We start from the raw sequence: 27,782 nt of genomic DNA, 5'->3' as shown, positions 1-27,782 counted from the left end.
CAGGCTAATCGGCTCGCGGTGGTGCCGCGATGCCTAGCGTTTTCACAGACAGTTTCCTCTGTCATCGAGCGAGATGTGCTCATTCATGTTTATCTACACGCGCGTTACACCGCACTGGTTAATTTAGTTAAAACACATTGACGGGCAAGTTGGTTTGAATCCATTATAGCATGTGTAAGCGCGACTAAAAAGGATGTAGAAAGAAACAGACACACAGAGACAGCGCTGTCTCTATGTGTCTGTTTCTTTCCTCGTCCTCGTTGAGTCACGCTTACGCATCTCATCATTGTTAATTTAGTTAGTAAGCGAATCTTTATAAATGTATAGGGTCGATAAAACCACTATCCTTACTTCGTACAGCTGTCCAGTAATTTGCTATCACAATCGCTGCTTCGCCTTTCCGGCGGAAGTGCGAATTTTTTCACTGCACTTTCATAGGAGTCCCACCGAAGTGGTATTCTTGTGTCTACCTGACGTGTTTGCTTGCGTTGTTTGAACCGGCGATGCGGCGCTCACCAACAGTAAGTTACAGAAGTGAAACTGCGGCTCGCCTCATCGAGCAACAGCCAACAAATGCGAAGCAACCCGTTAGCGTTCGGACAACTACGAGCAGAGTCTCGCACAACGACGAGGACACAACAAAATAGACTGCGCGGAAACAGGGGTTCGTATACTTGTATTCAAAAGGCTCGTAAATACAAACAGAAAAGCATACTCTTTAGGGCTTTGGCAGTTCATCCGCTTGTGTCACTCATTGTTGCAGTTCGAATAATACAGAGTGAAGACAAAATATTTTAAAGCATGGTACAGTGACAAAACTGTTGTAACAGACGGTAAAACCTTAGCTAAAACGGCAAACTAACAGGCAATACCGTTGCAACGTTCACAAGAGTCCTCCTAAGAGCATATCTTGGCGCGCTAACTGTTACAAGTAGATGACACCCCTACAGTGACCATTCATGCACCACACGCGATTTAGTCAATTGGGTTAACGCTGTGTTACACCGAAGGCGCTTTCCCAGAAGGAGCTTCCATGTGAGATTCTGATACCATGAACATTTATATACAAGCAAACTATCGCTGCACAAGCAACGGAGCACAAGTGTGCGTGATAAACGTGAGTATTATGTAAGCGTATTTCTTCGGAAGTGGTAAACGCATAGCCTCCCGAACTTTAGTGACACCGCGCGAGCGTCGACGCACCGCATGTGGTCGCCTTATAACGGCGACAATCGGCAACGTCGGCGATGTACGGGCAATCGCCCGACGCACACTCCCCAGTTAGAGTATACTTTGCTGCGCGCTTGCCTTGGAACAGCGCACACAACCTGTCCTTGCTATTGTTTTGGCTTCATCGTTCGCAGGAATATCTGACGATACCTCGAGCACACAGACGAATTCGTTCTTTTTTCTTCGTTTCTTGGCGGATGCCGGTGTGAGGAAAAAAAGATCGACAAAGTAGGTTACGACATAAGCGGTGGACACTGTGTGACATAACTACAGTGAAAGTACCAACTGTCAAGGGCGTGCACAGCAGCCCTGTGTTTCCTGTTTCGCTGGTGGTCGTGGACTATCGTGTCTCCGAAAGAGGAATAAATAAAGTAAAGAGAAAAAACAGAAATAAGACAAAAAACCGCTAAGAAACCAAACTAGCTGTTGTTCCCTCAGCTTCAAATTTAACATAGCGAATACATTCTAAAGCTCCCATTGAAACGTTTATGCCTGTTTGGTTGCAATGTCTTGAACTTATGGATAAGGTATGATTCTCTGTATTTTCTTTCTCGTTCACAACAAAAATCTCTCTAAGATGTAGAGTTTAAATTCATCAAACTTATGACCTGGTTAGTTGAAATGCTCAGCGACGGCTTTGGGATGCTTTTTACCTGTGTCCGCGCGATGTCCGTTTAATCTGACGTTCATTGATTGTACCGTTTGACCGATATATTGTTTCTCAGAGAACGAACAGTCAAGCATATAAATCACATCCGAACTTGTCCAAGTGAAGCTAGATTTCGTGTGTATAACTATTTGCGGTGCTTTTAATTTTAATGTCACTTTGAAGGTACCTGCATGTTTTGAACCTGGAGCGACAACATGCTTTTATTACGAGGAAATGATGTTGCCGGAATTTTGCACGCACTAACATATCTTTAAGGTTCCTGTTGCGGCGATAGGTGCCCCTTGGTGCATACGGGAACGGTGGTTGCTCGATAATATCGGGTGGTACTGTCGTAGGATGTTCTTTGTCTGGGAAAGCATTAGAATATTTTGTTATAAAGGTTGGCGGTCTGTCAGATTCTGGTGTGACAGTCGGAATTAGCGACGAAACAGCTTACACCAGAATCTACACCTACACCAGGACTAGTGAAGTTGCTTCTTCAAGGCCTTAGCCGCAAGGCGGACGGCTTGCTGCTGGACGTTGCGGTCTTCGCTCCGCAGGCAGACGTCCCAGGCTTCTCTACTATATATATTTTGTTTGATGTCTGGGGAACTGGCACATTCCCATATTATGTGGTCTAGCGTACCCCTCTCGCCGCAATCTTTACATTTGGCGTCATTTTCGTCCCTTGTCTGCGTAAGATAGGCCAAAAATGGGCAGATGTATTTACCGGCTTGCAATATACGGGCCTCGTTGTAGGAGAGACACCGATCCGGAGGTGGGAGGTCTCTGCTTTCAAGTTTGTAATGATCAGTGATTTCATGATACGCGATTGCACCATCTTTCATTCCCCCGCCTTCGGGCTGTTCCGCAGCCGCCCAGTGGCAGAGAGCTCGGGCCAGCTCGTGTGCAGCCTCACTGCTTGGATCTTCTTTCTCTGAGAAACAATATATCGGCGAAACGGTACAATCAATGAACGTCAGATTAAACGGACATCGCGCGGACACAGGTAAAAAGCATCCCAAAGCCGTCGCCGAGCATTTCAACTAATCAGGTCATAAGTTTCATGAATTTAAACTCTAGATCTTATAGTAAAATTTGCATCCTGAAAGAAAGAAAATACAGAGAATCATATCTTATCCATAAGTTCAAGACATTGCAACCAACAGGCATAAACGTTTCAAAGGGAGCTTTAGAATGTATTCGCTATGCTAAATTTCAAGCTATAGAGAACAACACTTAGTTTGGTTTCTAAGCATTCTTTTTTCTTCTTCTTTCCTTTTTTTTCTTTTTATCTATTTATTTATTCCATTTCAGTATTTTCTTTTGTTTTCGAGAGCACCGGTTTCCGCCGCGCCTTCTGTTGCCTCTTTCCGAGACGCGATAGGCCACGACGGCCAGCGAAACAGAAAACAGGGGGCTGCTGTGCACGCCGTTGACACGCCGGCTGACAGACGAGCGTTAAAACGTGATTGACAGACGGCCGGGTCCCTGGCCTTGTGCACAGCACTCCTCTATTCTCAACTGTACACCCTCGCCGCTAACACACCTTCGCTTGTTGCCGCACCCACCCGCTTTACGCCCTCTCCCCGTTAGGAGAACCCCACCTAGGCGAGGAAAGCATATGTCGCCTTGAAGACAAGTCCACCTGTCGAAACGTTGGCTCCTGCTTTCGCCTTGTTGTCGTTTCGCCCATCGTTTTGCACAGGCTATAGTCATTCTAGTCGCTTTTCACCATTAGACAGCATCTACACGACGTGTGGTCGCCGCTTGCGCGGTATTGTTAAGGATCTCAGGGGCTGTGCACTTGCCGACTGCTGGCGGCGACCAGCAGCTCACACGCATGAATTCATAACGCGCGACCAGGCGGTACAAATGTATTCCTTCTTCGTCGAGTTAAATCTCGTTCCTCGCAATAAAAATTTACCTAGTGTGGTTTTTCGGCGCAAGAGAACTACCTAGAAATCATGGGACATATTTTGCCATGCCACGATTTCACACAGGCGATGTCGAAATAGGCCACAATACTACGGCGATGCGTGTGAAGGCGATTGATACTCCTACGAAACCCTTTCTTAACGGAGGAGGCTAACAAGATTTTCTTATCCGCGTAGGAAATGGGGAATCGCCAGGAGACTTCAATTGGCGACACTTCACTAGGGAGGCCTGACTACGTTTGCTTGCATAAGTACTAGAAATACATACATTTATTTTTTCTCTACCAAGGACGCAGAACGAAGCTGGAAGCCAAAAAAACATGTCTCAAGATGCAACAATGACGTATTTCACGAACACGCTGCCAGATGCTTAGATAATTTGGTGATACACAATTCATGTTTGGAAAACACGGGGAAGGCGGAAGGTGGAAATTCAAGTCCATGAGAAAAACGATAACAAGGTGAAAGCAGGAGCCAACATTTCGACAAGTGGACTTGTATTCTCCAAGGCACGATAGCCCACAGAGGGAGCAGGTCATTTACGTTGGAAAACCCAAGCAATGAGTTCCTTCAAAGCCTGAGCTGCGGTGCCCCTTATCTTTCTGGGCTGAGAGCAGATAGGGCGAGCATGCATGGGCAAAGCATTCATGGAATCACTGGGCCATGTGTCGCTACAAAATGTACGCTAACCGAAGACGCACGTGCTAACGATGTACACCACAATTACTCTCAATTGCAGAGCTTAGTACTTTCATGAACGCTATGCTCCTTCCCAATGGAAGGAGCATAGCGGATCCCAAATGATTTGAGGACTAAACTAATAAAGCTGCCACAGCAATCTCCGCTTGGGCCACAAAAAGCAGCGCCATACATATATGAACAGGACTGAACTCGGAGTCATAGCGCCTCCTCTTTCCTATGCCATAACACTTTGCCGCGAGAAAAAGAAAGGATTCGTTGTGGGTTGGATCTTCGCAATAATGGTGACGCTTGCAAACAGCAGCTAATTGCCGAAGCCTAGAAAATAAGTTTTCTTCCAAATGCTGTCGCGCTCTTTGGGCACAGTCCTCGTGTGACGTTACCTTGCTCCAGATTCGCCTGGGTGAAAAGTTTGGCAGATGAAGGTAGATCTTCTCCAACTGAGAGCCTACCGTTGTGGGAGGAGGAAACTATACCTTGTCATTAAAATGTGTTTACGGTTCTAAATGCGTGGTTTTGTTTTGGAAAAAGGAAGTCACATTAGGCTAGTGCATATCGCGATTTTGTACGCCAAATTCATCCGCTTCAGAAAATATTACGGAAGCTATGGTGACAGGGTCACAACGATTATCTATACTTTGGTACCTAGTCGCCTAAAGCTTAGTTAGCTGCAGGGTGATCTACACATATTATATATATATGCATGCACAACCGAACAATAACGGTCGCTCTTGTATTACCACGCCATACGTGCACTCTTACAACTAGACGTCGTTACACACTCATTTGCAGGTTCACTCAGTACGTTGCCGTTGAGCATTTCTTTGGTCTACCGAGTCTATGTAATATCTCAATGACGCAATAATACACTCGCTACGCGTATACAAGCAATAAAAACTATACCATAAATGCAATAAAAAAGTGCTTTGGGACGTCTTGCGGCATGGCTTTCTTGCACCACCAGCATCAGGCATGACTTGCAGACCACAAATACACGCGAGGTAAAAGATTGATTACGTGTTGTAACTTAGCTTTCCCACAGCTTAAAGCCCACAATGTTCATTGCACTACAATAGAAACTGAAACCATTCTTCAGAATAGTCAGTGAGACATTTCAAGTACTTAGGGCAAGGTCGCGAGTTGGCAAGTGTGTGGCTTGTCAGTGCAAAAATCAGACAGGGATGGAAGGGATACATTACGACACGACCGCTCATCACGAACACAACGTTTATTTTGAACGCAAATTTAAGGCAAACAACAAATAACACTGTCAGACGCACTTGCTTTGCGCAGATGTTATTTCAAAGAATATTTCTCTCCTTCTGTCCTAGTTCGTTGACCACGCGTATTTTCTGAAATCTTTTCCGCAAATACTGAATAGCGTTCTTTTATGCCCTTGTAAGCGACGTAAGCCCCCCTTTTGCAACAACTTTTGTGCAGTATAAGTGTGCGTTTCGGGCTATGGTTAATATTAAGCGATTTTTTTTTCAAAAGAAGCATTCATTTTATAGTGAGCTCTCGACTCGTGTGTTCTTCCTTCCGTCCCTGTGTAATCTTGAGCCGAAAAGTGAAAACCACGCACAGCAGGCGAAGACGGTGTAAGTATCTTTTTTATCGGAATGGTGGCGCAGCAAAAGATCAGGCACCACAGAACCAGCATGGACAGGCACACAGATATGTTGGTTCTGTATTGCCTGCTCTTTAGCTGCTCTACAATTCCTGATTTAAAAAAAAGAAAACATGCATCAATAAGTCCAACAACTACGTGTTTCACAAAACAAGGCGTGGGACCGGATGGAACGCCCTGAAACCTGCCTCGTTATTACTGTGTTATTTCTTGACTCGATCTGTACTTACTTGGAGGGTGACACACAGTCATATGAGAAGCCGAATTCACGCGCAGAGAAGCGCGATGGCAACGTGCGAAGCTACGCTGAATATCGGATCTTTCTTTCGACGTGGAGATTTATACAACATTGCTAGAGTAACACGACCTTTGTAAGTGTACTACCACCAAGCAATCGTGGGTACGACGTGCACTTTTTAAACAATTTAGCAAGACTTCAATGACATAGCAAACGGCGGGTTTATAAACTTTCGTTCACAATTCAAGCGTACGTGTCTTTGGAATAGCTAAGCGTTTTGCAACCACAACAAATTATTTCCTTGCGCAAATGTCAGCACTAAATTCATTGCGACACTTGATTCATGACGCTTTATGTGCATTATATCGCTAGTAACAGACACCATAGGAAATTCTTTTTTTTATGTTCGGATCATTTTTAATGTTACTGAGGTTAGATAAACAAGACGCACAATTATTCTATTTCAATTCGTATAAGCACCCCAGAAAGTAAATAGACAAAGGGGTTCGAAAACGCATTAGCTGAATTTCGGCGAACAGCTGCGCTCGCAGTGATTCGACGCTAGTTTTGTATCCGCCTCGACGACCCACGCAATCGCTCCTGCCAGTAGCACCCTGCTACTCTCCGTATGAGACTGTACTATCTAAACGGTTTTTTTTTATCGTGGCTAAATGACATATCTCTGCTTCTTGGTCACTACCACTGGCAGCTACCATTCATCAGTTTGTCGTTTGAAACCCCTCTAGAACAGCTACATGCTTGTCTGCAGCTTGCACCTTTGAGCGTAAAAATAACACAGGTGCACGCTCTGATCAGTTACAGGAACTGCCCGTACGAAACAACGAGGACAGGAAGACAAAGTCTATGAAGACAAAGCGCCAACCGGTCGCTTCCTGAACAAGCGGTTCAGTCGGCAATATAAAAAGGATTCAAAAGCTCCCAGTAGTCACTTCGGCGTTCATTGACGCGACAGTAGCTCTCTTCGTATTTTATACGATCCCGGAATAATTTGTAAAGACTGTAAACAGCTGTGGAGAAAGACAATGAATAATCAGTTAATTATTGACCTACAGGGCAATCGCAAAAGCGTCCACTTTACTGAAAAACAACGCGCTTTTAAGGATGCATCTTGACCACTGTTTTAGCGCACGAAAGACGGAAGGAGGCACTTAGCACGCAAGAATACCGTTGATGTAACGCTTATTCTTGTGCATCTTGTTTGTTGCTTCGTATATACTCGTGTACACAAATAAGAAATAAAATCATTGAAAAATTGCTGACGACGACGCTTCGTGGCGTCGCTCATTATTTTCCTGGTGTATAAAACGCTGTTCCGTATGCAGAAAGGGAAGTTAATAATGGTAGAAGTATGACTCCTGTGAACACTAGTTGTACGTTCAGAGAAACAATAATCAAACACGCATAGTAGGCGGAGCTCAAGAAGTTTCGAACACACACAATGCAGCACCTGGGCGTTTCGCTGTCTTGAAGATACCGTTGCTCATGTGCAGGCCTTCGAAAGCCTTTCGCACGCTAAGGTCCACGATCACCGGATCACATCACCTTTCCGCCACCTCGACAGTCCTGGAGAGCATTCCACGAGAAGGTACGACGCAGAAAGCAGCCTACGACGAGAATACGCGGAGGCAGCTCAAACGCCAGTCACCCCTGTTGTCACTTATGCAACACATTCCAGCACCACACACGCTCCAATAGTCCGCTGATCAACGGCAGTAGAAAAAAGTTTTGCCAGCCACAGACCGATCGTCAGCTGAAACATGGCAATCGCTGGACACACCGGGTTGTCACCGGGCCAAGGAGTGCTGAGTTCAAAGGTAATGCCAAATGACCAGTGGGCCTCTTCCGACGGTGGAAGGGCTAAAATGTTGCCTTTGGAAAATCAAGTGAGCAGGAGAAGTCGCGAGGGAAAAAAAAAGCAGCACCACATTCAAGTAAAACGTGATATGCCGTTTATGAGCAGAACGGCCATTACCATTTGGTTGCTTCGTCCTATCATTCTGTGTTGCCGGATCCGCGTGGCAATTTCGCTTTGCCTCGCAACAACGACTAGACTGCCGAGCAGTTTCTCCGCTTCAGAAGCGGTCTCGGTCAGCGATCGAAAGCCGGGTCAATTCCCGGGGGTCCCGGGCGTCCTTGCGTACGTAGGCCGGGTTCTCAAAAGTAGAAAACTTGCGGCCGAAGTTCATCCGTACAGGATAGCGGCGCCGGTAGGCCACGAGCACGATTAGCAGCAGTAGAGCGATTGCAAGAGGGGCAGTGACGGCGACGATGACAGCTACCATGGTTACCGTGAGACCATCCTCCAGGCCATCGCTACCACCTCGATCCGGGATGTCAAGGTCGTTATCGACGCCGGAGGTTGCGACGTCACCGGGCTCGGTGTCGTGCGGAAGGAGCTCTTCTCCAACCAATACGGCGGCGTGGTCAGAGGCCCGCCATGGATCCATGTGTGCCGAAGGCTTGCGTGGAGGCCCCTTCGCCAGTACTGCAGCCCGGTTGATGTCCTGCTCGTATGGCTTCCAGCGATCCTGCAACAGAGACAAGGAATCACGGCGCTCATCAAGTTGCAAAATAATCCGCTCTAGCCTAGTTGGCCCTGCCTGAAGCCGTGAAATGGAGCTGTTCCAGGTTTTTCGAATGCTAAAATGACGTTGACGCGTCGCATTATAGTAAAGGGCGCAAACATGAAACAGCGCGCGAGCGCATTTGGTCTTACATTAGTGATAAATAGAACATTGACACTCAGTACATTAGGCAGACAAGTCGTACCAGGCGTATTACTTTACTGTCGTGGACGGCTACGCCAAACAATGGTTGCTATTTTAAGCAGGAGAAACGTGCTCCTTTGATGCAGTTGCACACGCCAGCCGTAAAGGCTCATTCGTACTATGCATAAAAATAAAATGTTCAGAATAAATTTTTTGACGTTTCAGCTCCTCTATCCATGTTCACTTGTGAGCAGCAGATATCGTACAATAAAGCTCTGAAAATGGCCAAAGCCTCCCTACGACTTCATAGAATTTCGGGAATGCTGTAGTACGCTAACGTGTTTATATATATATATATATATATATATATATATATACATATATATATATATATATATATATATATATATATATATATATATATATATATATATATATATATATATATATATTACACTAAAAGGATAAAAAGTCGGGCGAGTTGGCACGGAAACATATTCTTGGTTTGTAGCGCGAAGTGACACACATAGATTAGAAGAACGCAGGACGGGCGCTATCAACTACATATATCAACATTTCAGTGATTGCAAATACCGCATAACATTGTTACGTAGGAAGACGCACACGGAAAGCTATGTACAAGTATATTTACAAGAAAATACGCTGCGCTTGGCCAAGAGGCAACAGCCCGCGCTAGCTTCTAATCGTCGTCGTCGTCTTCTTACTGCTCGGCTCTTCGTCATTGGAAATACTATACCGTAGCACTACCCCCGGCGGCAAAAGCGCCGTCCCGGAGCGACTAAAGGCCGGACTCGGAAGCAGTGTAGTAGGTCTTGAGCCTACTGACGTGCACGACATCACTAGATGCCAGAGTAGGTGACGAGGTTGAGCTCACAGGAGCAATCTTGTACGTCACAGGCGTCACCTGGCGCAGCACGCGGTAGGGCCCTGTGTATCGCGAAAGGAGCTTTTCTGAAAGTCTGACGTGACAAGAGGGCGACCACAGGAGCACGAGTGCACCAGGCGAAAAGTGTAGGTCACGGTGGCGGGCGTTGTACTGACGCTGCTGCGTGGTTTGCGAGTCCGTCAGTCGAGCACGGGCAAGCTGGCGTGCATGGTCGGCGAGGGCGATGGCGTCGCGCGCATACTCGGTTGTTGAGATTGCTGCAGGAGGAAGCACCGTGTCAAGGGGCAAGGTCGGTTCGCGACCGTAGAGTAGATAAAATGGAGAAAATCCGGCGGTGTCGTGCCGGGAAGAATTATAAGCAAATGTGACGTAAGGAAGGGCAACGTCCCAGTCGTGGTGGTCTTTCGAAACATACTTGGAGAGCATGACGGTAAGAGTACGGTTTAACCGCTCTGTCAGGCCATTGGTTTTAGGATGGTTTGAGGCAGTCAGCTTGTGTTGAATAGAGCAGGAATGCACAATGTCGGCGATAACTTTCGAGGGGAAGTTACGACCACGGTCAGTAAGCAGCTGTCGCGGGGCGCCATGCACTAAGATAATGTCATGCAAGAGAAAGTAAGCGACGTCAGTGGCGCAACTGGTAGGGAAAGCCCACGTGATAGCTTATCGGGTGGCGTAGTCAGTTGCGACGGCTACCCATTTGTTCCCAGAGGATGACGTGGGAAAGGGAGCGAGGAGGTCTAATCCAACACTAAAGCACGGTTCCACAGGGACGGTGATCGGCTGGAGATGACCGGCAGGTAGCACCTGAGGTGGTTTCCGACGCTGGCAGGCATCACAGGCAGCAACATAGCGTCGGACGGAGCGAGCGAAACCAGGCCAATAGAAGCGGCGGCGGACGCGGTCGTACGTGCGGGTTACCCCAAGATGTCCTGCAGTGCGTGCGTCATGCATCTCAAAGAGTACAGTCTGTCGTAGATGTTTTGGCACGACAAGAAGAAGATCAGGGCCATCAGGCAGGAAGTTCCTTCGGTACAGAATGCCGCCCTGGAGGACATATCGGCGAACGGATGCATCGGTAGGTGTAGAGCGCAGACGCTCGGTGAGTACTCGCAGCGATAGGTCTCGGTACAGCTCATCGGCGATGTTAGCGAAGGCAGACACAGACAAAATGCCGTCGGCGGTACTACTGTCGGCGTCGTCAGGCTCGTCTACCGGGTAGCGAGACAGGCAGTCAGCGTCCTTGTGTAGTCGGCCAGATTTGTAGGTGACAGAGAACGAATATTCTTGGCGGCGTAAGGCCCACCGACCAAGTCTTCCTGTAGGGTCTTTCAATTAGTATAACCAGCAAAGCGCGTGATGGTCTGTGACAACGGAAAAGGGTCAGCCATATAAGTATGGGCGGAACTTCGCAACCGCCCAAACTAGGGTCAGACACTGCGCTCAGTGATGGAATAGTTGCGCTCGGCGGGCTAGAGGAGCCTGCTGGCGTAAGCGATAACACGGTCGTTGCCACGCTGGCGTTGTGCCAGTACTGCGCCAGTTCCGTCACCGCTGGCATCAGTACGGACTTCGGTAGGCGCAGAAGGATCGAAATGGGCCACAACGGGAGGCGTTGTGAGAAGGTCGATTAGAAGCGAGAATGCAGAGGCCTCGTTATCACCCCACTGGAAAGGGGCGTCTTTTTTCAAAAGCTCGGTTAGCGGTTGTGCTATGGCGGCGAAATTCTTCACGAAACGGCGGAAGCACGAGCAAAGGCCGATGAAGCTGCGCACATCCTTGACACACTTTGGAACAGGGAAGTGCGTAACAGCATGGATCTTGCCTGGGTCCGGTTGCACTCCGTTCGCGTCAACGAGATGTCCAAGGACGGTAATCTGGCGACGGCCGAATTGGCACTTCGATGCGTTGAGTTGCAGACCGGCTCGCCGAAAAACGTCCAGGACTGCTGAGAGGCGCTCGAGGTGCGTAGCCAATGTTGGGGAGAATACTATAACGTCGTCCAAGAAGCACAGCCACGTGAACCATTTGAAACCGTGAAGGGAGTCCATCATGCGTTCAAAGGTGGCAGGAGCGTTACATAGACCGAACGGCATCACTTTGAATTGATAAAGACCGTCGGGTGTTACAAAGGCAGTCTTCTCGCGGTCGAGATCGTCCACGGCAATCTGCCAATAGCCGGAGCGAAGGTCAATGAGGACAAATAGCGAGCACCGTGGAGGCAGTCAAGGGCGTCATCAATCCGAGGTAGGGGATACAAGTCCTTTTTGGTAACCCTGTTAAGGTGCCGATAATCCACGCAACAGCGCCATGAGCCATCCTTCTTTTTTACCAGCGCAACAGGTGACGCCCATAGACTACATGACGGTTGAACAATGATCGTGGCCAGCATTTTGCGAACTTCAGTGTGAATAACTTGACGCTCAGCCGGTGATACTCGATACGGGCGGCAATGAATAGGAGGGGCATCGCCGGTATTAATGCGATGTTTGACAGCTGTTGTTTGGGCCAAAAGACGATCGTTAAAGTCAACAATATCTTGCTAGGAAATCAGAAGGCGGCAGAGCGCACGAGCGTGCTCGGAAGGCATGTCAGGTGCAATCATTTTCTGTAAGTTGGCGATGGTACAAGTTGCCGATTGCGACGGTAGACGAGGATCGGCTGAATTGTCGTCTACTGAAATCGATGCTACAGAGTGATCCTCGAATGAGCAAAGTTGGGCCAGAGACATCCCGCGTGGCAGCACTTCACCACTGGCAGGCAGACGCAATTCGCCGTAATAGATAAAACTGTGTGAGGTACTGTGATCCCGTGTGTAAGGAGGACGTCTTGCATAGGAGCCGCGATGTAGTGACCGTGGCAAGCGAACGAAGACGACGGAACTGAGGCGAGTAGGGTGTTGTTCAGCGGGATCCAGAACAGGCAGGTCGAGACGGAGAGTACTGGCGGAGCAATCGATGAGAGCAGAATGTGCGGAGAGGAAGTGTAAGCCGAGGATGATGTCGTGGGGACAGTGAGCGATGACTGTGAATAGCACGATTGTTGAGCGATCGGCGAAGGAGACGCGGGCGGTACATATACCAATTACAGGGGCTGTTCCGCCATCGGCGACACGGACAACAGGCGTCGTTGCGGGCGTGATAACTTCCTTGAGCCGGTTACGAAGGTCAGAGCTCATTACGGACAAATGCGCCCCAGTGTCTATAAGAGCAGATACAGGAACACCGTCGACTTGCACGTCAAGAAGGTTCAGATGAGTGGGCAACGCCAGTAGAGGATTTGGCGGCGTAGGGAGCAATGCAGGGTCACCTCGAGGCGGTGCATCGTCTAGTTTTCCGGCTGGGAGCGGCGTCCGAAGGGAGTCAGCGAATAGGAGCGACGCGGCTGGGGAGAGCGAGATTGTCGTCGTTGGGGCGAAGGCGAACGAGAATAGGAGCGGTTCGGTGCTGGAGGATCAGCGGCGGCGTTATCGGAGCGTGCGGCATAGGGACGAGAAGGGCCACCTGGGGGGCGAGAGTAGGCAGTATAAGTAGGCCGGGTCGGGGAACTCCAGCGACTGCGACAGTGCCGAGAAATGTGCCCGATTCGATGGCAGTGGAAACAAATGGGCTTGTCGTCAGCAGTGCGCCATTCAGATGGGTTGCCAAAACGTGGTGGGTAAGAAGGTGCGGGACGGGGCGCAATCGAAGAAGCCGGGTGGGTATCAGGGCGATGGGCCGAGCAGATGGTGTGAAGACCCATGTTGGCGAACTCCTGGCGGACAACTGCCTCGATAAGGGAAACAGTGACTGCAGGTACATTGGAGGGGCTGGAGTCGAAGGCAGCCGGATAGGCGGCCTCGATCTCACGCCGGACGATCCTGGTAACATCGGCAGTGTTGTTGGGACGAGGAGTGTCCGCACAGCAAGATGTCGCTGGGGTGTTGGGCAGACGGGCAAAGTGCTGGTCAATACGTCGGCTTTTAGCGAGTTCCAGGCGGCGGCACTCTTTTATAAGAGCATCCACCGTCGCTACGTTGTTGCAAACGAGCAAGTTGAAGGCGTCATCGGCAATGCCTTTGAGGATGTGGGCAACCTTGTCTGACTCAGTCAGGTGGGTGTCAACTATGCGGCACAGAGCCAAGACGTCCTGAATGTACGTGACATAGGGCTCTGTTGACGTCTGCAGACGGCCGGAAAGCGCCTTCTGCGCGGCAAGTTGGTGACCGTAGGGGTTACTGAACAAGTCTCGAAGCTGTGTCTTAAGTGAATCCCAACTGGTGAGCTCACCTTCGTGCGTGCGATACCAAACTCTAGGTGTGCCACCGAGGTAAAAGACTACGTTGGCGAGCATAATAGTAGGGTCCCACCGGTTATTGCGGCTGACGTGTTCATACAGGCTGACCCAGTCATCGACGTCTTCCCCATCTTTGCCCGAGAATACGCCAGGATCACGGGGAGCGGGGATCGTGATGCAGGTCGTCGAGGTGGCAGCAGGTGTCGGAGCCGGCGGAGTCGGGTTGTCGTCGCCGGGAGCCATGAAGGAAGGCTCGACGTACCGTCCACTGCGAAGCTCGGTGACGAGGTACAGGGAACGTCCACCTCCACCAGATATGTTACGTAGGAAGACGCAGACGAAAAGCTATCTACAAGTATATTTACAAGAAAATACGCTGCGCTCAGCCAAAAGGCAACAGCCCGCGCTAGCTTCGAATCGTCGTCGTCGTCTTCTTACTGCTCGGCTCTTCGTCATTGGAAATACTATCCCGTAGCAATATGAACACGACAAGGTCTAAAGACTGTCAGTTAAACATATCGAGAATAGGGAAGTCATTAAAACCAAACAACAAAAGGCACTACTTGAGATTGACGTACGTGCTGAGAAAGTCTTGAAATTCGCTTTCTAACGCAGATATTGATGCTTGGCAAATGCAAGTCTCTCCTAATCTTTTAATGTGAAATTCCTCAATTATTTCGCGTGTGGTTCGGCATTTCTGTGTTGAAATGACTTTTGTGTCTTGAAACAAAGGTTTACAGCCGCATTTGAAACAATGCGACGCTTGATGTGAAGCATTAGGGTTAAGTTATTGTTTGTGTTCTTTTAGCCTGATATTGATACACCTGCCACTCTGCCCAATGTAAGCCTTCCCGCACCTGAGTGGAATCTGATAAACTATACCAGTGTCACAAGGCATTAAAGGGAAGGAAAGGGAGTTAACCGATGGGCCTGATTTTTATTAGTCGTATCATAAGAAGCCAACAAACGCTGACACCAACGACAGCACAAGAGAAATTACTTGGACTTAATAAATGAAATAAAGAAAGGATAAATTAATGGAAATGAAAGTGGACGAAAGAACAACTTGCCGCAAGTCGGGAACAATCCCACAACCTTCGCATTACGCGTGCGATTGCTCTATGAATTCAGCTACCGCGGCGCCGTTTCTACTGGGAAACATAAATACCCAAGAAAGTGGATGGGGAAACGGCGCCGCGGTAGTTCAATTGGTAGAGCATCGAACGCGTAATGTGAAGGTTGAGGTATCGTTGCCCACTTGCGGCAAGTTGTTCTTTCGTCCACTTTCATTTCTATTCATTTATAGTTTCTTTATTTCATTCATTAAGCACAAATAATTTCCCCTGTGTTGTCCTCGGTGCCAGTGTTTGGAGGCACTAAAGGGCACACATGCCTAATGTCGCAATCCTTTTTTATTCTTTTGCCACTCTGTTCAATTCCCTATCTCCCTACTTATAGTACACAATTTGCGCAAACAGTCTCACTGAGAGCGGCCTGTTCAGCAGCCTAAGCGCGGCAAACTGGTTTCATGCGGACCCGCTCGATGCACGCTCGTATCTGCTGTCAGCCGGACCGCTAGTTTCGTACTATGGTCGGCTCGCGTGAGTTCTCACTCGCGCTTGTTTAGTTTGCTTGATTTAGTGTCGTTCGCGCTTGTTTCAGTTATCATGATTTGCGATTGCATTGCAATCTGCTCATACGCATGACGCGAATTGTGTAGTAGCTTCTGGAAGCCAAGCGGCACCAGCGATTAGACTGCAACCTTCGACAAGTCATGTATAAAAGCCGACGCGCTTAACCCGCAGATCAGATTTTTCACAAGTGCCGACTCTGCGATATGTCTCGCTCAAATTATAGGCCTGAATATATCGCGAAATGAAACAACGTAAAGAGGTGCGCTCAAATTTCGCATTAGGGAGTATCGCAATCGTTGGTGAATCTTCGTTCCTTGTCGCTCTGTCAAACCGATGCCACCCTCTTCAATGCAATAAACGGAATCGATCAACAAATTAGCTGTTTACTATATTGAATGGAGACCTGGCAGTTTCCGACAGAAATGTAGTGGTTAAAGGCCAGATGTCGCACTCAGCGAGTGTCCGCGATGATCGAGTGAGATGTGTTCCGTGTTTGGCTGCGAGCGCGTGACAACTTTTATTAAGCAAGCTAATATTTACAGCACCTTATGCAGCTGAAAAACTACTAACTCTATTTCGCATAGGTGTCTAATAAATTGCTATCGCAATCATTGTTCGGCCTTTCGGGTGAAAGTGCGATTTAAAAAAAATACCCTATACGTACATAGTTGAAAAGGTATGGCAGGCATCTTACGCCTACATACCGAAACATGTGAAAAAAAAATGCAATCGGATGCAATAAAGGCCGAAAAATATGTGACAACTCAGCTTGCGCCCTTAAAGAAATCTACAAGCATTGAGGTGATAAGGCATTCATCAGCCTTTGTGAATAATAAGCGTCGATTACAATTCCTGTAACTGACCGCTGGTCGGGAAAGAAAGCCTTGGAGCCACGAAGCAATGACGTGGATGTCCGCTCCGTGGCAAGAGAGAAGAGTGACACAGGAAGGTTTAGTGAGCAAAAAGAAATACTTTCAGTGAAGCAAGTGCGCAATGTTGTTATTCCGTTGTGCAAACAATATTTTTATAAACTGGTCACCCCAAAAAGGTTGCCAACGCTCTGGCAGGGCCGCGTCCTTGTGTATTTGTATCAAATATTGCTAGCCTGTATTTGCCATCAACTGTTCTCGTTCATGAACATCAGGCATTGAAAATCATGCGACATGGCAGAAGCGATCCTAAGAAATTTCGATTTTTTCGCGCTCCACAGCACAAGCGCTTGAATATCAGTGTGTTGGGCTGTTTGTAAACAAATTCAAAACAAGGCACAGCGTCGGAACGCGAAATCAGTTGTATCGAAAGGGCGCGCAGAAAGGCGGCAGGCTTCCCATTTCCACTGACGGACACACGAGAAAGGAACAACGTGCAGCCGACGAATATGATACACGCTTGCAGCTGGCGTCTGGAGTCGAGGTCGTCAGCCACGAGGAGTAGCGAAACGCAATTAGCTGTGGATGTTTCCTCGCATTGCAGCAACCCGACCTCGCTAGTTTGGATACTACGCAGCTCCTCTGGAACCACGATACGCGTGAATGAATGACAGCGCCACTGGCGGCCAAGCGCCCCTCCTTCGGGACGTTCCCAGGACGCGGGTGGGGGAGGGGGGGAGGTAGCGAAAAACAGGCCACGCACAAGGGACCCCATTCAGCAGTCTCCGAGGGTTTCTGTTCTCGGGAGACGAAACCCACCGAGCCCATATGCACAGGCTCTCACGTGGCCTATACTCTCGCTCCTTAAGAAATTAAAATCTGAAAACAATGTTGCATTTTGCTTTACCACAATCATTCGCACTCTGCGACGAGCCCTGTGGATGCGAGGGAAATGCTTGCTTGCTTCTAATGCTCCATTTGTGCTTTGAATAAAGGACACTCCATAATGCACTGTGCAATGACAGAGACTTGCTAACTTTAACAATACTGCAATGTGAAAATGGTTTTATATTAATTCTCATAACAGCTATTCATTATTCGAAAGTATTCGACATTAGACTCGACTCGCTTCTGAAACATTTCCATCCGCATTCTATTCGATCTGAAAGATCTCCATTCGGGCACCCATAATAATTGTTATCGTTGTTGAAGTTAAAGCTAAAAGGCATCAAAATGCAAGGAGCACTCAACTTCGTCGTGTTCGCCTGTCTTCTCACCGATTGAAGCCGGCGATACGTACACAAAAGCAGATCCAACGCTCATTATGCAATCAATGGGAAGCGAAGCTGTAGTGAAGCGGTCAACTAGGGGAGGAAAGAGAAAAGTAGAAGGCAGGGAGGTTAACCAGAATAACGTCCGGTTCGCTACCCTACACCGGGGGAATAGGAAAGGGGAAAACAAAGATCACAGGGAGAGAGAGGAGGGAAGGAAAGAAGGAAATTGCAACAGTTCGCTGACGCGTGTGGTTTTACAGGAATTGCATTAATAGTGACAGATGGTCGCACAAACCCGTCGTCCTTAAGAAACACAAATGCGACTTCACCGCTTTATGGGCCGACGGGCGGTGGGGGCGGTGTTCCAGCAGCACCTGCACAGAAATCGGCGGATAGTCCAGTTTTTCGAAAGCTTTGGCAAGTTCTTGTCTCTCTAGGGCATATCTTGGACAGTGGCACAGCAGGTGGTCGATGTTTTCTTCGGTGCCACAGACCTCGCATGTTCCACTGTCAGTCACTAAAATTATTGTAGAGTCCTCGTGACCTCGTGGCCTTTTTGTTGGACATCATTATAAAGTTTCACGACTTCGTATCTCTATTGGTCATTCGAAAGCGGAATTGGAACACTGTGCTCTTTTGATGTGCTGTGCGAGCAGCGTTATCGGCGGAATCATTGCCGCTGATTCCACAGTGGCCAGGTACCCATTGACAAACGATCTCGTGGCCTTTTTGTTGGACATCATGGTAATTTTTCACGACTTCGTAAGTCTATTGGTCATGACATCCGTGTCGGAGAACTGACTGAATGACTGAACTGAATGCCGGTTTTTAATCACAGAACACAGCCCATTTTCGAGGTCTTTCAGAATCAATGAATTCCAGTCCTCGACACAGGGCCATTAGTTCTGCCGCCGTTGTGGTCGTGACATGCGATGTCTTGAACCGCAGTGTCATTCCTCGCGTTGGTATAACCACGGCACCACCAGAACTGCACGACGTAGTCGATCCATCGGTATATATGTGCACGTGGTTGCTGTACTTTTCATGCAAACGAAGTAAGCTCAGCTGCTTTAGAGCAGGGGCCGGTAGATCTTTCTTCTTCTGTAGTCCTGGAATCATTATATCTACTTGTGGACGGCTCAAACACCACGGAGGAAACGCTGGCGTGGCCGCAGGTGCGTACCCTGAAGTAAACGATGCAGGATGTGCACTGACAATACCGCAAAATGTCGAGCAGGGCCTTGCAGCAGTGAGGCTCGCCAAGTGGTGGGAAGGGGTCCTAGCATAATGCCTGAGATGCATACGCATTGTCTCAACGGTAATGTGCGTCGTGATTGGGTAATCCTGCGCAAGGGCAATGGTTTCAGCCGTTGATGCACTGCGGGGTAAGCCAAGACATATCTTAAGGGCTTGGGCTTGAATACTCTGAATCGTACGTAAGTTAGTCTTGCAGGTGTTGGATATTGAAGGTAGGCTGTATCGCAGGAATCCAACGAACAACGCCATGTACAACTGTAACATAGCGTGTATAGATACTCCCCAACTTTTTCCTACAAGGAACCTGAACAGGTGACAGATAGCAGTCAGCCGCTTTTTCACGTAATTGACGTGCGGAGTCCAAGACAGGTCTCTGTAAATTACGACTCCCAATAACCTGTGATTTCTGCTGTATGGTATAAGTTGTCCGTTAATAGATACGCCGTAACCAGACATTGGCTTCCTCGTGAATGCCACCATTGCGCACTTTCCGCATGAAATTTCAAGTCCTTGTTCATGAAGGTAGCAAGGTGTCATTGTGGCTGCCTTCTGAAGCCGAGCGCGAAGCTGAAGTCGTGTCACACCTGATGCCCAAATGCAGATGTCGTCCGCATAGATGGAAAGTCGTACGGTGCTTGGCAGGTTGTAAACTAATCCACTGAGGGTGACATTGAAAAGAGTCGGGCTAAGCACTCCGCCTTGAGGGACTCCTCGGCTACCGTAATGCTCGGATGTCGGGCCGTTTTCTGTGTGCACGTAGAATGGTCTCCTTTGTAAGTAGTTGCACACCCACATATACATTTTACCACCAAGTCCGACGGCTTCTAACGTGCTAAGGATGGCTTCATGGGTGACACTATCATAAGCTCCTTTAACGTCTAGAAACAGAGCAGCAGATAGTCGCTTACAGGCCTTTTGGTGTTGCACAAATGTTATCACGTCAACAACGCTGTCTGTTGACGAACGGCCCCGTCTGAATCCGGCCATAGCATGTGGATAGATTTCATAGTACTCTAAGTACCATTCCAGACGTGTTAAAATCATTCTTTCCATTGTTTTTCCGACACAGCTGGAAAGTGCGATCGGTCGGTATGATGAAATGTCCAAAAGCGACTTGCCAGCTTTGAGAAGTGGAATGAGGCGAGTTGACTTCCACTCTTGCGGAACCGTACCAATCTGCCAAGAGTCGTTGTACAATAGCAAGAGTGCCTTCCGAGCTTGGTCTCCTAGGTTACACAGGGCACGGTATGTAATACCGTCAGGTCCTGGCGCTGAAGAACGCCTGCACAAAGCCAGCGCAGCTTCTAGTTCTTCCAAATGCTACATATATAACGGCGATCCGTACACACGTGTCTACTTTAATTCTAAGCAACGCGCATTTATGCGCAATATTTTGTCTTATCCACCACGAAAGTTGGTACCTTAACCTTATGAAATGTTCATGTTTATGCTCCCAAGGTGTGCAGAAACGCACACACATTTAGGCGGATGCACAGTGTGACACGTCTGTGCAGCCATGTCAGAAGAACAGGCGAAGTGTAATGCTTGTCGATGGAAGCAGTGACAGTTGCATGCCCACATAAGTACGGCCTACATCTAGCTACATTAAGGGATTCTGTATGTTCTGTCTCACGGCAGCACACACCCATTTGGTAGGACAGGCCAAAACCGGGCACAAACTCAGTGGCACATACCGAATGGCTAAATCACAGCAAAGCAAGTAAACCAAGAAATTCATGAATTAACGCACTATTGCATTAAGAGCCCGGTATGCTATTCGCGGTGACCTGTGACCCGCAAATAAATTATCAGGCTTGCGCTGAAATTTTTTTCTGATCATGCACAACAGAAATGAACTTATTGGCATTACTTTGTCGGTCAGCATGCCACGTTTACGTAAGCCCACTTGCTAGTACTCGCATTCGACACTCATACACCCTTTATCAGTTCTCAGTCTTCTGAGACGGAAATTCAGTCCCATACCCAATGGTCTGAAGCAACAATAATATTTCACACATGTACGATCAGCACTTGACTACTATGTTGGAACCCTTACACTTCAGAATTAACAAACTTCAAAAAATACAAAACAGGGCGGCCAGGTTTGTCCTTGCAAACAACGACCGAATACTCAGCATGTGAGAGGCTAAAGATACTCTCCAGTGGTCGAACCTAAAGACTTGCAGAAAAAACATGAGTTTGAAATTGTATGATAGCTTATGTAATTCCCAAAATGCCATTAGTCCAGTTAAATAGATGAAACCTCCTTCACATATATTCCAAAGAGAGGATCACCCTTTCCTCGGTATATAAAGTCAAGAAAGTTGCTTCGTTTTATTTCAAAAAGCTCAATTAACTTGCTTTTAACGGTGATGATTCCCGGTTTCCAGACAGTGTGCGCCTGGAACCTTCCTCCGCCTGAAGTCACACAAATTACATCTGTTAATGTTTCTTTACTACACTTCGAGTGCACAAACACCTCTTATAAATTTGAAACTTTCACAAGTTACACCGAAGATGTCATTGACCTGTGTAAGCGCGTGAATCCGTCAATGGCAGAAAAGGAGAAGATAAAACACATTATGAAAGGCACTGATAAGGACGCCTTTCAAATGATGTTAGCGAAGGACCCGTGTACCGTGGCCGAAGTTATCAATTTGTGACAAAGTTTTGACGAGCTACGGAAACATGGCATCTAAGCTCGGCGCCCACCGCCTACGCAAAATTCGTTAGCAGCATTGGTTATCGGCGACAACCACACAACTGTGCTGACGCAAATGAAAGAATTTGTGCGCGAGGAGGTCGCGCGACAGCTCTCGAGTTCGCCGACCACGGAGAAGCCTTCTCAATATTTGGCTCCAGCGATCCGACAGATGGTTCAAGAGCAAGTGACCAACGCTCTTCCACCTCCGTGTCAGCCGGCTCCCGTGGCCGCGCCTCTGACGTATGCGGAAGCCGTTGCACGGGCGCCTCGGCCGCCGGCGTTCTCTCCTCCGCCTCGTCAGCCGGCGGCTCCCTTTTTGAGTGCAGAGCAGCAGGGTACAGATCCTTGGCGCTGACAACCACCTTACGTGCTATGCCTGCGGTACCCCGGGACATGTACCGCGCTTCTTCCGCCAGCGCTTGCCGGCATTCGTGGGCACCCCGCGACCACCCAGCTCCGGCTTCCGAACATTCCGTATGCTTCAACGACCGCCACCCGATGTCTACGCTGCTGATGACATACCAGACCGCATTCACAGCTCTACGGAACTCGTCGCTTGCCTTCCCCTCGTCGGCGCTCACTCTCACCCATGCGTCGTAGGCCCAGTGCCAGTACTACTGAGGCGGAAAACTGATTTCCGCAGTTCCTGAGGCACGAACTGCGTCATCGTCGGGACATCAAAGTCCTCGTTTTTTCCCCGGCTAACGTTATCGAAGTGTCCGTTGATGGCATCAAATCTCTTACGCTCGTCGATACAGGTGGTGCTGTATCCGTGATTAGTGAGAAGCTTTGTCGTGCATTACGGAAAGTGACCATGATGCCTTCGGTACCATTGCTTACAACAGCCAGTGCACAACAAGTTCAGCCAGTCGCTATGTGCACTGCCAGGGTGCTGATTCGAGATATTTTGTATTCGATTGATTTCTTTGTGTTAACTTGTTGCTCCCACGATGTGATCCGCGGTTGGGATTTTCTGTCGCGCCATCATGCCGTCATCGACTGTGCACGTGCTGAGGTTCAGTTCTCCGTTCTGTGCGATTTGCCATCTCAGGACTATCAAGTTCATGATGTTAGCAGGATCTGTGTAGCTTCAGATACTGACCTTCCTTCTCACAGTGCTGTATTTGTCCTTCTTTCATGCGCATCGCTTGCCGAAGCGACGGTCATGTTTACACACGCTGCCGTCTTGATTCGCCGCCAGCCTGTATTCTGGCCTTTCGCCCTCCTCACGGTTCACCATGGTGCTGCAGAAATACTGATTTCTAACCCAAATTCGTACACTTTGGCTCTGCACTGTGGCGAGACAATTGGTGCCATCCAGACTGTGGACGCTCACATTGTTGTGCATTTCCCTGTTGCCGACGACTTGGATACTGCCAACGTAACAGCACTGACACCCAATGTGCCAACTAACCGAGTATCACGGCATGTTTTTGTCGCTCTATTGCCGATGACCTCGAGCCGAAACAACGTGAGCGGCTAATTACTCTTTTAAATGATTTTCAAGCCCATTTTCACTGGAACCAAGAATCATTAGGCCGCACAAGTACCGTCTTACCACACTGATACAGGACATCACGCACCATTACGCGAGCGTCCGTACCCCGTGTCGTGCACCGAGCGTCGTGTCATCACCGAGCAAGTTGAAGACATGCTTGAACGCGGTGTTATCAAGCCATCCTGTAGCCCTTGGTCGTCTCCCGTAGTACTCATTAAGAAAAACGATGGCTCAATTCGTTTCTGTGTGGACTATCGTCACTTCAACACGATTACACCAAAAGATGTCTATCCTCCACCGCGCATAGATGACGCCCTGGATAGTCTACATGGTGCCGAATTTTTTTCTTCTTTGAACTTGCGATCAGGCTATTGGTAAGTGCCAGAAGATGAATCTGATCGCTCGAAGACAGCTTTCATTACGCCTGATGGCCTGTATGAGTTTACAGTAGTGCCATTCGGCCTCTGAAATGCGCCCGCGACGTTCGAAAGGATGATGGACAATATTCTGCGAGGCTTCAAATGGAAGACGTGCTTGTGTTATTTAGACGACGCGGTAACTTTCTCCCTGATTTCACCACTCACCTCTCTCGTCTACGCGAAGTCCTTACCTGCCTTGCCACCGAAGCGGCCTTCAACTTAACTTGAAGTGCCGCTTCGGAGCCTGCCAGCTGACCATACTTGGCCATGTCGTTTCCAAAGACGGCGTCCTTCCCGACCCTGACAAACTTCGTGCTGTCGCAGAATTGCCGCGACCGACTACAGTGAAAGAGCTCCGAAGTTTTGTCAGACTTTGCTCTTATTTTCTACGCTTTGTGCGCAATTTTCCCTGCGTCATCGTTCCCCTGACGAAGCTCCTGGCTGGACCTGGTGACCTTCGCGATTGTACTCCGGCATGTGAGCAAGCCTTCACCACTTTGCGTCATCTGCTTACCTCACCTCCTGTTCTACGCCACTACGACCCGAGTACACCGACCGAAGTTCATATGGACGCCAGCGGCGTTGGTCTTGGAGCCGTCTTTGCGCAACGCAAGCCTGGCTTTCCCGAATATATGATTGCATATGCGAGTCGTGCCCTCACAAAGGCAGAAACCAATTATTCTGTCACAGAAAAAGAATGTTTGGCTACAGTTTGGACCTTAAACAAATTTCGCCCTTGTGTGGCCGTCCATTCGACGTTGTGACAGACCACCACGCGCTCTGCTGGCTTACGTCACTGAAAGACCCGTCGGAGCGTCTTGGACGTTGGGCTCTTCGGCTCGAAGAATTTGACGTTCGTGTCATCTATCGATCCGGGCGTCAATATTCTGATGCAGATGCGCTCTCCGGATCGCCCATGCGATCCGACAAAACGCCACCCTCATCCATAGAGAAAAGATCCGTGGATTGTGTCTCTCATTGACCTTCTTAGCAGTTCTTCAAAGGCTACATGCCCTCGAGTCCTTCGTCGCCAAGCCACCCATTTGTTGCTACGGGACGCCATCTTGTACCGCCGAAACTATCAGCCAGACGGTCGCAAATGGCTACTAGGCATCCCTCGCCATTTGCGTTCCGACATATGCACGTATTTCCACGCAAACCTACAAGCTCATGCTGGCTTCCTGAAAACCTACGAGTGGTTGCGCCAGCGGTATTACTGGCGCGGCATGTATTCTAATGTCCGCAAATACATTCGGTCATGTGCAGCCTGTCAGTGACGCCAGACATCGCCTCATACGATAGGCCCTCTGCAACCTTTACCGTTTCCTGCACGTTCTTTTGATCGGCTTGGCATTGACCTTTATGCCTCTTCCATGCACTGCAAACGGAAATCGTTGAATAACTGTCACAGTAGACCACCTCACAATATATGCCGAAACTGCTGCATTTGCTTCGGCTGTTTCTCGCGACGTCGCCGCATACATCTTACGGCGTTTCTTCTTAGCGGCACGGCACACCGAGAGGAGTGTTCAGCGATCGAGGCCGTGTCTTCTTGTCCGAAGTTATTAATGAGCTACTTGCCGCGTGCCACACTATTCACTGCACCTCTCGTATATCCCACAGACTAACGGTCTAACGGAACGATTCAACCGCACTCTTGGTGGCATGCTCACCATGTATGTTGCGTCTGATCATTGCAATTGGGACGATGTCCTCCCTTTTGTGACGTACGCATATAATACCGCCGTTCAGGCTGCCACAGGCTTCTCACCATTTTTCCTTCTTTATGGGCGTGAGCCATCCACTACCCTCGACGACACCGTACTACCATATCATCCGGATGCCTCTCAATTCACCCCTCTTTCCGAAGTTGCTCGCCATGCTGAAGAGTGCCGCCAACTGGCTTGCTCGTACCCGTCAGATACCCAAGTAATCCACAAAGTTCGCCACGACAAGGATCAGCCCACGCAGTCCTTCGCCGTGGACGCTCACGTCTGGCTTCGGCTGCCCTTCCAAGCTCCAGGCCTTAGCCCAAAGCTTCCTCCGAAATATCAGGGTCCGTACCGGATCGTCGAGTGTACACCGCCTGTGAATTATGTGGTCGAACCGGTGGCGCCATCTTCGAACAAACGCCGCCGTGGCCGCGAGACGGTTCACATCAGCCGCCTGAAGCCGTACCACGACCCCCTTATCGTGTCATCACCTTAGGTCGCCAGGATGGCTCCTCTTCGCCGCGGGGGCAATTGTAGTGGATAATATGCATGTGGTGCTGTGCAGACTGCCACTGATCCGGCGCAAGACCCAAGCTCGGGCTACTGATGAGAAAGCTAGGACTCGTGATCAAGAGCTACTTGCACCATATGTAGCGTGCCAGATAGGAAAGAGTGAGATTTATTTCATTTATTGCGACGAAAATTAGATGGCACCAACCAAAAAAAGGAAAGTTGGAATGATGTCTCGGCTCCCCCACGGGAGCTTTGTTCACAATGAGGCAGAACGATTTTGCGCCGCTCTTTAAGAGGAAGCTTAAGCTCCTGCCCAACTCCGACGACGCCTATTCAAATAGATGTAAAACACAAAAATGCTTTTCTGAGATAAGCCCTGGACTGATTTAAATGAAATTTGTTGCATTTGAGAGAGAAAATTAAATTCTAGTGACTATATTAGTGAACTTCTATTTAGGGACTGAATTCTGTTAAAAAAAGTTTCAAAACCTTGAATGTACGAACAAAAATAGAACCACGCAGTTTTCAAGTTAATAGGTGTGCGTGAAGAACAGTTATCCAGATTCTGTAAACGGCATCCATTAGATCATTCAAAGCGGACAAATTCAGTATGTCAATTTATATCTTCGTGAATTCGTCACATTGCGCACAAGGGTTCTGCAAAAGCTCTATTTCCATATTGCTAGACGCGTGTAATATTTGAGTGTTTGAACGAGGCGCCTGGGCGCCATCACTCCAGAAAAGAGGACGAAGATGCGCTCGCGCTGTGAATCTAATCGGTCAGCGCTGCAGCCGCCGTTGTAAATATAACCTGTAAATAGTTGCTCGTCTTACTGACTCGTCTTTCGCGTAATATTGTGGTGGAGGTGGAACGTTCCCCTTCCTCTCCACGGAGCACCGGAGCGGCCGTAACCTCGTCTTCTCAGCAATAGCTTCCGATGGAACCACCCCGTCGCCACCTACACCTGCGGTGCCAACTACAACGTATGCTACGGTTCCTAGTCTCCGGGATCCTGGGACATTCTTCGCTCAAATGACGTTGACGTCGACGACTTGCTCAGCATGTATGAGCGTGTTAGCTAAAGCCACCACTGTGACCCTACCATCCTGCTTGCCAATGTCATCTTTTATCTGGACGGGACACCGCGTGTCTGGTTTCGCACCCATGAGATCGAGCTATCCAGCTGGGACATTTTCAAAGAGCGGCTTCGCGACTTAGTTGGCAACCCGTCAGGTGGCCAGCAGGCTCCGCGAAAGGAGCTTGCCACCCGTGTCCAGTCATCGACCGAATCGTATGTCCCCTACCCTACATACAGTAAGTGCTCGCGCGTTGCCGGAAACTCGAAGAGCACATGGCCGAGGTTGACAAGGTGGGCCATATCCTAAAAGGCATCACGGACGACGCCTTCAATTTGCTCGTCTATAACGACATTTCTACCGTCGACGCGACCGTCAAAGGATGCCGCCACTTCGAGGTAGCCAAAAGGCCGCCGCGTCGTCCCACAGTTTTCCCGGCTCCCAAACACCCCTGCCACGTCCTCTTGCTCCGCTCTTACCGCTACACGACCATTTCAAAAGAACGCCAAACGTATCGTTCGCCGTGAGATTGAA

General features: G+C 48.8%; 1 protein-coding gene across 1 annotated transcript in view; it reads right to left on the bottom strand.

Annotated features, from left to right (window-relative positions):
- Positions 1–657: 657 nt before the first annotated feature.
- LOC126523433 (seizure 6-like protein 2) overlaps positions 658–27,782 on the bottom strand; it is a 201,138-nt gene continuing 174,013 nt past the window's right edge. Inside the window, exon 6 of the mRNA XM_050172049.3 lies at positions 658–8,929. Coding sequence (XP_050028006.1) covers positions 8,474–8,929 — 456 coding nt within the window. The 3' untranslated portion in view covers positions 658–8,473. The remainder of the gene's footprint in view (positions 8,930–27,782) is intronic.

Source organism: Dermacentor andersoni, chromosome 6 (assembly GCF_023375885.2).
Source record: "Dermacentor andersoni chromosome 6, qqDerAnde1_hic_scaffold, whole genome shotgun sequence".
Classification (NCBI taxonomy): Eukaryota; Metazoa; Arthropoda; class Arachnida; order Ixodida; family Ixodidae; genus Dermacentor; species Dermacentor andersoni.
This window is presented reverse-complemented; position numbering and strand designations above follow the sequence as displayed.